This window comes from Temnothorax americanus, unplaced genomic scaffold (assembly GCF_048541705.1).
Source record: "Temnothorax americanus isolate GAGA-0224 unplaced genomic scaffold, ASM4854170v1 Scaffold13, whole genome shotgun sequence".
In the NCBI taxonomy this organism is placed as follows: domain Eukaryota; kingdom Metazoa; phylum Arthropoda; class Insecta; order Hymenoptera; family Formicidae; genus Temnothorax; species Temnothorax americanus.
This window is the reverse complement of record NW_027509264.1, coordinates 2,421,478-2,433,883: the sequence shown is the minus strand read 5'-3', so window position 1 is coordinate 2,433,883 and position 12,406 is coordinate 2,421,478. Positions and strand designations below refer to the sequence as shown.

The 12,406-nt window shown below is 41.7% G+C and overlaps 1 protein-coding gene across 9 annotated transcripts in view; it reads left to right on the top strand.

Moving 5' to 3' along the window:
- The first annotated feature begins 811 nt into the window (after nt 1-811).
- The window catches only part of LOC143894148 (uncharacterized), a 126,270-nt gene continuing 114,675 nt past the window's right edge, over nt 812-12,406 (top strand). Inside the window, exons 1-2 of one of the 9 annotated variants that reach the window (XM_077400254.1) lie at nt 812-1,619; nt 5,406-7,358. In XM_077400254.1, the coding sequence (XP_077256380.1) occupies nt 7,209-7,358 (150 nt within the window). In that variant the 5' untranslated portion in view covers nt 812-1,619; nt 5,406-7,208. Of the gene's footprint in view, nt 1,799-4,794; nt 7,359-9,089; nt 9,188-12,406 lie in introns of those variants that run through there. The other 8 variants (XM_077400251.1, XM_077400252.1, XM_077400253.1 and 5 more) reach the window with 8 other exon arrangements.

The window sequence follows — 12,406 nt, the reverse complement described above, 5'->3', positions numbered from 1 at the left end:
TGCTCGTTTACATTATGATACGTTAAACATAATTTACACCGTATACACATGTATAGATGTAGATCATTATATTTTACGCGTAACCGTCCAATTCTGGCTAAAACTCATAATTACGATATATAAAGACTATAATTAATTTCGAAACTATTTTTACTCTTTAAAAAACACTCGGATAATAAGGAGTAATATTGGAGAGAGTGATTGGAATATTAAATAGATAATAATTTAATATTCACCTGTATTAAATAAAAATTTAAGAGAAGACTAGAAAAATAAATTTATTTGTAAAATTTTTTTGCCCACGGAAATTAGACGTTGGTCGGTTAATTTTAAAAAAGTTAATTTTAATTATTGATTTAATTCCGTTACACACCCTCCCTTTTTCACACATATTTAAAGTAATTATACATTTGTATCGATTCTTTCTGAAAAAACAGCTATGCGTTTAGATCTCGTTAGATCTCGAGAATTTTCCGGAAAAATTTACCGGATCAATGTAAGTACACTTTATTTTTACAACAAAAAATTTACTGCTACAGAAATTGGTACGAGAGAGAGAGAGAGAGAGAGAGAGAGAGAGAGAGAGAGAGAGAGAGAGAGAGAGAGAGAGAGAGAGAGAGAGAGAGAGAGAGAGAGAGAGAGAGAGAGAGAGAGAGAGAGTAATATGAATATAATTTTGTATGTATATATATATATACAATAAATCCATAAAATTAGGTATAGGTACAGTTTATTGTCGCTCTTATTTTTCCGGATGATTATATATCTCTACCGATTTTTATTCATCTCCTCCGCATCTTCTCGGTTCGCGACGCGCGATATCCGGAGGATTGTTATCGGTTTGTATCGGATCCAGGGCCGAGTGCGTACCTATTTCTGTGTCTGTAGCGCACTGTGTCAGCGTTCCGGAGACTGCGCAGCGCGCGGCATCCCGCGCGGATAAGCGAGGACCACGCAGGGGGCTACGGGGAGAGGGTGCGAATAGGGGAGGCACTATGGTTTTTAATCCGCGGATGTAACGGCGGTGGGGACGGCCCTCTCCTTCCGCCGATACGACTCCATTCCCTGTACCGCCGTTCTCATCCACCCCTTCTCGACTCGGCTCGGTTACTTTCCACCCCACCGTCTTTCTTCCCCCGTCGCTCCAGCACCCCACCACCGTCGTCGATCCTCCCGCCGCGTCGTCTGTCGTCCCGACGTCCTCTCTCTAACACCCTCTGTGCTACTCGCCAGGCGGGGGTCGCTACCGGTCTCCTAGTGACTTTCGTCGTCGGGGGTCGCGTGACACGTGCGTGAGAGAATACCGGTCCCGCGGTCCCGGTCCCGATTTCGACCCGGCCCGACGATCGAGTGGTTCCACGTCGGCGTCGCGACCGCGTGAGATCGGCGAGAGATCGATCGGTGACAGTGGTTGGCGATCCACCGAAGTCGCGGTTTCGCGACAGGTCCGCAGGAGATCGACGATCTCGTGTCGGATGACACTTGGTGATCCGAATCCACGAGTCACGGAAGGACGGCGGGAGATCGCGACACCTGAAACCCGGTGATCCATCGTCATCGGACAGCTCCGTTGATCGTCGCGATTGTGCCGACAGCTGTCGCGGACGACACTCCTCGAGGTGGGCTCCTTGAAGATTCGTGCGCGCGTCTTGCTTGAAATGGTTTCCATCCGGGATTACGGCGGATCCGGTGTCTTGTGGCATCCGTTAAAGATCGGGTATCCTCAAGTAGTCAATGAAGTTTCGAGCAGTTTGCTCCGCGGAGAGCCTTAATGCGGTGTCGACCCCGATACTTCGTCGTAAGTGCGTCGATCGCGGCGATCACATCAGAGACGATTCACGGGCGACGCGACAGTCAATATTTGATCGAATTTTACCGCCACTTTGCAGTTTCGTCATTAAAATCCGCTCTGCCGTCACGTAACCGGCTCTCATTCCTCTACTGGTTATCAAAATGATTTCGCGAGTGACATCGTTTTTCTTCAGTCTTCGTGAGCGTTTCGCGGAGAGTTACGACAATCCCGTAATCAGAAGTCGTTTTCTCGTCTTGCGTCATTACGGCTTTTATCGTCGTAACGTTCGCGTCGGCGAGCGTTGCTCGACACATTTCACCTTCTCTTCGTTTTCTATCCCATCGCGATCTATTTGGTTCGTCTCCTCTTTACATTCGTCACTGATATTTGATTATCGGTTGAGGAACGGATAAAACAATTACATTTTTTCCCTCTCCGGCGCACGCAAAGACGACGTCGTGACGCACGAACGAAGATATCGCGAAATCAACTTCGCGGTGTCACATCATTAATTCAAAGCGATTTCTCTAAAATAAGGTATCCGCGGCCGGGTGAGTTATAAAAAGCTTTAGATCTAGGAAGCGAAGCGACGTTATAATTGGATCTGGTCCAACAATTTCTCCGTTTTAAAACGATACGACGTTGAAAGGCTCGTGCAAAGGGGAAGACGGTATAATCGCGTAAACCAACATTAAGGCAACTGCCGTGGAATTGGATCTTCTTTGTGGGAATGTGATCGCGACCAAAAAAAGATATAGGAAAAAAAAAGGAGTTTGTAAGAGATTAACCAGGCTATAATTCCCTTAATAGCGCCGTCTTTTTCGTTTTAATTCGACGAAGTTAGAGATTGAAAAACAATCTTCGGAGTTCTCATTGTTTTAAGAACGGACTCGGTCCTTAATCGACGTTTCTTCGTCGGCTTCGTTCACTGGAATTGTCATCTTCGTTGACATTGTCGAGTCAATTAAACGTAACACAATTTTACCTTTAATTATTAATAAAAATTCTTTTTTTTATCTTTTAGATTAACTTCAACTTCATTATTTTTTAAGTAATTACATTGAAATCACATTCGGCATTAAAAAATTGGAAGTGTTATAAATATTATGTATGCCGAGATTAATTACCTATTATTTCACTGTTTATCGTTGACAATTTTATCTGTATACATTACTTTATATTTTACTTCCTTTGACACCACGTCACGCATAGCTCAAAGTTCAAAGCGAACAGGACTTGCAGAAATCTTATATCTTCTTTTCCTCGATCAGATGCGAAAGAAACGAAAAGAAGACGGCAATTGCAACTTTTAATTTCTTTTAAATTGAAACGAACGTGCTTGCAAGAAAGTAAAAATTAAACAAAATTAAAAAATTAAAAGAAAAATTGTAAAAGATTTTTAAAATGAGATCTGTCAAAAATGTAAGTTTATACGCACAATATGAAATAGAATACGATATGGGAAGAATAATGCGACGAATTAAATTATAAAGTCTTATTTCATGCAATAGTGACTTTTCTCAACTGGAATGAATTAAATTATAGACATATAAAAGATATATGTAACGATATATTACATATACCTTTTATATATCTGTAATTTAATTTATTATATAGATTAGTAAGAGCGCTTATTAACAAAAAGTTAATTTTAAATCAGTATCTTTAAATAATTATTGTTTTTATACGAATGTATACATGAATATTTTCGGATAGAGTTAGGATAGAGGATAGAATTAGGACAGAGTCGCATTGAAACGTAATTTATCCATTGCTTTGTTCACGGACTGGCGAGATCTATATATGGAAGAGCATGTACATACGTTTCTCCATTTGTCGGCTTCGCCCAAGCCGAGAACTGTCGTTCAAGAGCATATCGCAGCGGCGAGCGCAATCGCGAGCGTCGAGGTGCGGCTGCACGTCGTCGGTTCGTGCCCGATGCAGTTTATGATAATATTTAATCCGGTTACAGCGAGACGGGGGTGTGTACGTGGAGCGCGAGCACACACTCGTCGGCGCGCGAGCTCTCGGACGTGGTGCGGTCGACGCGGCCAGTCGATTATTCCGTTCCGACTGTGTCGTCGTTGACGACGTAATCCAGTTACAGCCCCGAGAGCTGACCAACGCTACGTCAGTTCGCGCCCTGGTCGCTTCGGTCGAGTATTTTTTTTTTTCACCAGCTCGCACTCGATCGTGGGATACGCGGTCGAACTGGCGCGCGATCAATCTTCTTCCGCGCGAGTGACGCCGCGGAGTGATTTTGTCGCGTGGATCTTAACGCGCTGTGCGTCCGCGTTTTAACACGATTGCTTGCCGACGACGACGGCCACGCTCGTCGACCGATATGTCATTCATTCATCCGCCATTCATCCGCATTGCGCGCCGATGTCATTCAGTCATTCAATATAGTTTCCTGCGTCGATCGGTAACGGCCCGCCGTTGCCGCATCCTATCGGTGAACCGTTCTTGGCGATCGCGACGTTGTGCTTGTGCATCCCGTGTGAACCGGAGGAAGTAGAGTCCCTGTTCGCGCGATCTAGCCGCAGTTAGCGTCGCGTCGAAACGTAGTTAACGTACTCGTCGAAATGTCTGGCTATCAAAATATCGAAGTTTCCGCGATATTGAATATCGTCCCCTTGTAGCCGGTTGACCATCTTCCCTTTGCGGTTACGAAACTGAATTACGAATGCATCTCGTGCATCTCGCGGGAGAGCATTATTCGGAGAATATTATATATATACGGACATCTAAAGATTATAGGTCGCATGCATACATGGTCACGCATTATAGATCTAAAGATCGTACTGGTTGGAACATTGAAGCTGTATTCTTCATCAGCTTGCACTAGTTGTGTCTCACATTGATCTCGTCTTTTCGCCATACCGTTGTCGTATTCTATATTACGAGATTGAACATCTCGAAGCACAAGACCGTTGCGTACACATTGTGCGTTTATATTATGCGTTTAAAGATACGCGCTTGCGTTATATATACTGATATAGATCTCCGAAGAGCCACGAGCACCACGATCCCCCGTGAACCCCGAAGTGTGTGAGATATCTATAGTTCTGGGTATATTAAAACTTTACTTAATCGCGAGCGCAGCCATCGTTCTCAATTCTCGGACCGTCACGGTGATATTGCAGAATTCAAGAAGTGCCGCTTCACGACGAGCCTCTCGATCTTCTTTCCACGAAGACTTTCATCGTGATTCGTGACAGGGATAATCCGCATTTCGCTTTGACCGAGGAATTAAAGAGAGTTTTCATCTCCAGTTCTGATGGATCTACCAACGACGTCCAACGATAGTTAGAATATAGTCTTTCCCTTGTTTTCGTGGTAAAACGTCATCTGTAGAATTGAGCCCGAAGGGGGTAAAAAAAAGGACAACAGCTGCGAATAACGTGGGAGACGAGCGATCGAAGGCGAAGGTGGAAGGAATGTACATACAATACAGGAATACAAGTATCGTTTCGATCGATTGGCTAAGCTGGTGGGACATTTTGCAGCTTCCTCTTCGAGTTCTCTCGAACGATTGATATACATATACACATACACATTCGTAACACACATACATACGGATCGTGTAGGCTTCACTCACGAAAATTCGCAGAATCGTGATGCACAAGTGGCAAGAAGCAGTAAACGGTAACGCAAACGATCGTTCCTACAACTGTATGATCTAATCAGCAAAGAATCGGTCGATTGAAGTGGCTCGTTAGATCACGTTCGACGTATTACCAGTTCGAATTGTTCGCGCGAGTGATCACGGAGTGAAGCATCGCGGTATCGAAGAATGGAGAGAAATCGGAGGAACGCGAGGTCGCACAAACGTGGAAGGACAGGATTTGCGTACCCGTGCGTTTCCTCTTGAGAGGCTCCGCGACGTGCCTCCGACCGTATATTCGCGCGTTAAACGCGAGCGCGCCGATTGATCACGAATCAGCAAACAGGGTGCCGTCGGTGATGTTTGCCGAGCGATGGGGAGACGTGCGTAATATAAGTTTGCCAATCAACGCGAGAGAGCGAGAACGCGGAACGTGCGAGCGCATATCTCGCGAGAACGAATTCCCAAGTCACCAGATAACGTCTATCGATTGGAAATATATCGTCGAACCGTCGAAAATCAACGGAACACCCACTAAATGTGTATCGAAAATCGAAAGATATATCCGTCACACGAAAGGGGATGAAAAGTTTATCCTATCGGCTTTTATTCAATCGTATATCTTATACTTTTTAATTGAGTATCCGATCGGATAATCCGGGCATTGTGCGGAAATCTCACGCGAGAGAGAGAGAGAGAGAGAGAGAGAGAGAGAGAGAGAGAGAGAGAGAGAGAGAGAGAGAGAGAGAGAGAGAGAGAGGGAGAGAGAGTGTCACGATGGAGAAGTGACTGTATCGGAGGGCCGAGTGCTGAATTAGAAGTCAAGGGAGATCGACGAAGTGGAAGCGAGGATCGATCAGTCGACGTGTGAGATTCGACCAAACGGCAAAGGGAATTCTGGGATCACGGTGGTCAATCGTTGCGATCGATCGAGCTTTAAAACGTCGCGGAACGAGCCGAGTGCGACGTGTCGAGAGGAGGCACCGAAGAGCGAACGAGAGCCGCCCGGAAGGACCATCAGCGGGAAAAGAGGAAGACGCGGAGGCGGGAGGTCACGTACACTTGTATTTTTTGCCCTCGCGGGAAATCAGCGACCGAGGAGCGGAGCTGTCAAGAGTACAAAGGATAGCGAAACAACGTTGTCGTTCTTTATCACGGTGGGCCGGCAAATTGATAACGAGTCGATCGTTATATCACGCCCTACGGAAACGAGATTTGTTTGAGCAGGAAGGGAGAAAGGGCGCGTCTAGGAGTGCGTTCTTCAAAACGATTCGCGAAAATCGTAAAAGCTCCTTCTCCCGGCATTCACCGATGCTCGTTTTAACTGCGCGCCAGATAATTATTTTCAAGCTTCATGGCAAATCTACCGGCGTGTTTCTCTGCGCCGCTCGCTGCTGATCAAAAGAACGGCTCGGTCGTAGCACGAAGAAAGGAGCGGAGAAACTAGAAGCGTGTAAAGACGTTGTGCGGTTTTCCGATAGAAAATCGTGGCCCGCCGTGAGACAATTCAAAAAATTCTCTTCAGACAAGGTAGCCGAGAAACGAATTTCGAGAACAGATCGAGGAACAGTGAACGAAAGTAACGGCAACACGAATGTCACGCGAGAAAGCATATAATTCAACGAAGTTTTATCCTTTTCTCCCCGCTTCTCTCTTTCACTTCTCGGGAACTTTTGGCGCGGCAATTTATCCTATCCGCGCGCCGCCCTTCACGGTGGCTTAAAGATATCACGAGGGATCCAAGATGTGCCTCGGCCTCTCCCGCGAGATTATCAGGAGTATCAGAACCTTTATCGGGAACAGGGAGAAATGAAGTTATCAGTGTCGGCTTACACAGCTCAGGCTAGTGCTCACAAGAATCTCTGTAGCTATCAGCAACAGCGGAGCTACGGGGCCACGAATCAGGCGTCCTCGGCCCGGACCCCCTCAGACCTTGCGACGGTCCTTCCTGGCCTCAAGGTTCGTATGCCGTGGCACTTTCTCATTATACGAAGTTTTCTTAATCGGTGTATTATAAGATAACAGTGCTTGAAATTTTATTTTTGGCCATATACAATTTTTACCACCCTTTATTACGATTAAAAAATTTAATGCGAGATATGTCTCCCACGCAATAATATATTTTATCTATAGACTCTTTGATCAATTTGCGTGGGGTCGATTGTTCTTTTTCTAACATAATATACGATATAATTGAGTGAATAGTGAAATAGGTGGTGACGAAGTCTTACTACGATTATACACGTTACACTTCGCTTCTCTTACTTCTCCGTTAATGTAAGCTGTGATGCATGCACATTGTGCACGAATAGTTTAAAGCTAGATACAGGGTGTCCAAAAACCATATTGTTCCACTGTTTTAAATTTTGAGGTTTTCAATTGTTGATTTTTTTTAACGAAAATATCGAAAGAAATCATCACTCACGGTACTTTTCTTAGATTTGTAACATTACGTACTTTTGTAATTACATTTTAAATTCTGGGGAAGTGAAATCTGTTTGAATTAAAAATGTGATTTTGTTATTTATTGTGTAATTTAGTTTGCTGATAGCAATTTGTTAATTATTTTTAATCATTAATTATTTGAAAACGATATTTTTATTTAATAAAAATTTTTAAAATTTAATTTAAAAGATTTTAAACTTGTCACAGAATCTAAATATAATTTAAAAGAAAAATCCAATGAGATATTTTTTGCAATAATGCAATATTTTACGCTAATAAATACAATTTTCGATAATTGTACGACACTCTATATAACGTTCGTGCGTATACTTTTACGTACAATTTACAGACAGAGTTTGCCATATTCGCTGGAAACTATAGTGAAACGTTAGATGTATTACATTATGGTAGATTTAATCTCTGGTTAATTGCTGAAATTTTGTGAGCTAATTTAACCAGCAGTTCAGTTTCAATTAGTACTAATTGTTGTTAGAGCAACGGAATATTTTGATTCAACAGATGATTGAATTTAATTGCTAGTCAGAAATTAATCAATGACTATCAGTTTTAATTAAAGGATGTATTTTATTTGGACAGTATTATGTAAAAATGAGTTAACTAAAAACGTACCAAGTAGTTTTGAGTAAACTTAAAGTTTAATAAGCCACGAAAAATAATAGAGGTTTAATCAACAATTCAAATGCATCCTTTTAAAGTATAAGAATTATATGATATCTTTGTTTTATCTTAAAATGCTAACATAATTAACAAAATTTAATTTATGTATACTATACATACAGAGAGAAGAATAGCTTTTTATGCTATATCTTTATATACTTGTAACACTAAGAAATATTTATCTTGTAATAAATGACAAATGTAAGAAAAGATAAGATAGATATAAATGTCTAAAACACAAAGCGTGCTTTCAACAGATATAATAATGAAAAATTGATATCATTTATAAAAGAACATGAACATGTATGCATAATGTTCTTGAATAACGCGTATTCTTACACTAAATATCTTACTTTTATTCTGAGATAACATATTTTGTATCAATGCTGAATGTTGTCTCAATCATCTCCTCAAAATCCAGAATGTCGTCAGGTCGAGTGCTTGCATAATCGATCCTCTTCAAAATTTTTCTTAAGTTGACTCATCTCTGCATATAGTACCGTCCTTTTTACAACGTTGTCCAATTGCGTGGTATAAATTCATATTGTTTCTTCTATGTGAATGCAGCTCTGAATGTCGCAACGTAGGGGTGAGAACGCGCGGTCGAAAAAACGGCGCAGTAGAAAATGTCGAAAAGACAGCCGGTGGTTCGTATCTCGCTTCCCGTAAGTGTCATCATCAGTATTTTTTTTTTGAGGAAAAATTATATTGTGCCTGGTAAAAGTACATATCTATTCGATTGTTTTTACTCTATTGTCTGATATCTTTAGATTATCGCACGAACGCGCCCATTCCCAGCAGTCTATCTATAATCCACTCTATCTATCAGCAATTGTTTCACTTTCTTTTCTCACTATCTGCAAGGCTCATTTTAAACGATCTGCAATTTCGCGACGACAATTTCTCTTGTTCTGAGAATTACAGATCGCCTTAATGTGGGCCTGAAACTTGCGTAGAAATTGCGTAGAAATTTCCGAGTATCCTAAGAGTGTGTTATCGTTTTAACATTTTGTACGACTCTTATGGAGATTTGCTCATTTTTCGTCGTCCTATTTGCTTGATTTCCCTATTCTATGGTACTGTCTGATGTAGAGATTCCCTGTTTCGATTCTCGTCTTGATCTATTTAAAAATAGCGTAGTAGAATATGTACTGTATCTCGGTAAGTATACAAGGAGTCGTCCGTTCTCCGGGTATCACATGTTTTAGCATTCACAGCGCGCTATTTCGTTATTAAAGAAATATTTCTCCGAACGTATGCCTTTTTCCTGGAACTCTTTTGAGATTGAAATTTTTCTTTATATTCTCGATCCGAGGCTGTGTGGCGTCCTTTCGTTGCGTTACACAACTTATATATATGTATACACAAGATTGCTATAATTTATCGCACTGTCAGTATGTCTGCAACTAATTTGTATCCGTGGAATGTTTGCTGTCGTGCGGTTCGACGCGTGCAGAGGAACATGTCTCGTAATGTCACGGTGCAATATTTCGAATAGGAAGCTGTTGTGTCAAGCGTATATACCTAGGTTAATTAACATTTCTGAGCGAGCTTAAATATATATTAACCCTTAATTTCACTCGAATCGTGTAAAACGCAATTTGCTTATATACGTCTGAAATGTTTCAATAATTTCAACAGCATTATTAGTGAGATTATTATGGATATTACAACCAGAGTGCAAAAACAACCCATGTCACAGTCTTATTGTCTACCTTCTTTTTACTTCGATTCAAACATTTCGAGACAATCGAAAGTTAAAGCAATAATAATAATCCACGTAACTTTCTCGATACCCTCTTTCGATACAGTATCATTGAAACTTCGATGTGTTTCTCTTTCGCTATATACAAAAAGTGTGCCAAAAATACATTTTTCGATTTACGCCGGAATAAGGAGAACTCCGATACATTAACTTTGATCGGTTTAACTTTTTACTAAAAATTTTGTAATTTAAAAAATTTTACGCATTATTATGTAACGTAAAGGAGAGTCGAATAATTGTAGAATTTGAAACTTTAATCGATCCACGTAACTTCTTTTATTTCATCTCTTACATTTATACTTTAGAAAATACTGTTGGAAAATCATAGAGAGGTAAGAATCAGTATTTTGGACAGTGAAAATTATCTAATAAAATATTCACTTATCTTGTTAATGGAATGGGAGTTAATTACACTTTGCAATTAATACACACAATTTCCGTAATCAAAGATCAATTTATATGACGGAGAAAAAAGCTTTAGTGAGCTCGAGTCTGCTCCGCGGTAACAAAGAACCTTTCATCTTATTCTTAAGAAGACGGTGACATTTTGATATATTGCGCTAATGCGTCTTGATGCCTCATTAAGATAGCACGTGCTGTACTTGCCGTTACTTGTCGATGTCCAAGCACGTCAAAATACGGTTGCACAAATACGATCGAGGATAGAAAAGCGTGTGATATGTGAAATGCGCGTTAGCCTCTATAAAAATCGAAAACTGACAAACGAGACTCTATTGCGGCTCTCCGCAGCGTGAAATTGGCTAATCTCACAATAAGAGGGCAAAATATATATATATATTTGGGGGGGGGGGGAAATTGCAAAACCATATATTGGTTTTTTTGGTCTTGTTTCTCTACCTCGTTTCCAATCGGAGCATAAATTTGCATAAACAGAGTCCGCGATCTGGTCGTATAGGTATATAGCCGAGCAGAAATAATACACGTGGCCGCGGTAACCCGATAAAGAAATCCGGACATTGTGCCTGCCATGGATGGACGCTGATAATCGATAGCGCGTTACATCTGGATGTGCGGTTGATTAGATTGGAAACGGATGTATATCGCGGCGAGTGTACGCGAACACGGGACACATCTCGCTCAATGGGAAGCGAATACTGGGTAAATTAATGCCGCAAACCGCACACACCGGGAGCTTCCTGTGCCGTGCATTCTCTCTCTCTTTCTCTCTCTCTCTCTCTCTCTCTCTCTCTCTCTTTCTCTCTCGTGCCGCGCACTCTTTAACCTTCTCGTTAATGTACCACTCTCCAGAAATAAAGATGTCACGCGCGGTTCGGGCGCAGCGCACCCCAATTACCGCTGATTGCCCTTCGAACGTTCGCGCACAAAGTGCCCCTGCGGGACGAACGCTTCGAGAGAATCGGGACAAGCGGTTCGCGTTATACGTCGCGTGACACGAACGATGCCACTTTAATTACGCGTATATATATATATACGTAGGTATATACCAGCCAGAACAAGCGCGCAACTCGCGAGCGTTACGTCCGATGCGGTATACTCGCTCGTTTGAAAAGAGCTCTACGATTGTATTGCGCCATATGAAATTCGCCTTGCCTGGGATGGGAAACAGTACACAGAATTAAGTACAAGATACGTTATTATTTTAAATCGTAACGCATAGTAATTTTCTTAGAACTCTTTGTCCGAAGCGTTTGTACACAGAGGGTTTTTTTGCGTCTGTGAACTTTTTTCAAGGTGCTGTAAAAATTTGGCAGCGTATTTTAAAGTCTTGTATCGCAAGTGAGGCTGTCATCTTAAAGTAGATAGCGAGTCGTCATCCCCGATTTAACTTGTCAATTCAAAGTTAAGGCTGTTGATGTGGCTTTCACCCTTTTAGGGTGAAGTACCAATCGCGGCGATTAGTTAAATTTCTTTCCCCATCTACATTTTACGAGTAGGGCCGTAATCCGGACGACGATCGCGCTAATTCAGAGTTCAGTTTACTTTAGAGTCAGATTACCTATCTCAATCTAACTATCGACATAATCGCAGTGTTGATGCATAACTAATTCCAAAGGATTGAGATCGGTATACTTTCGACGGTATATAAGTTAGATCTTTATGTAATAATGCAAAGTTTATGGCTTAGGATTTCAGGAAA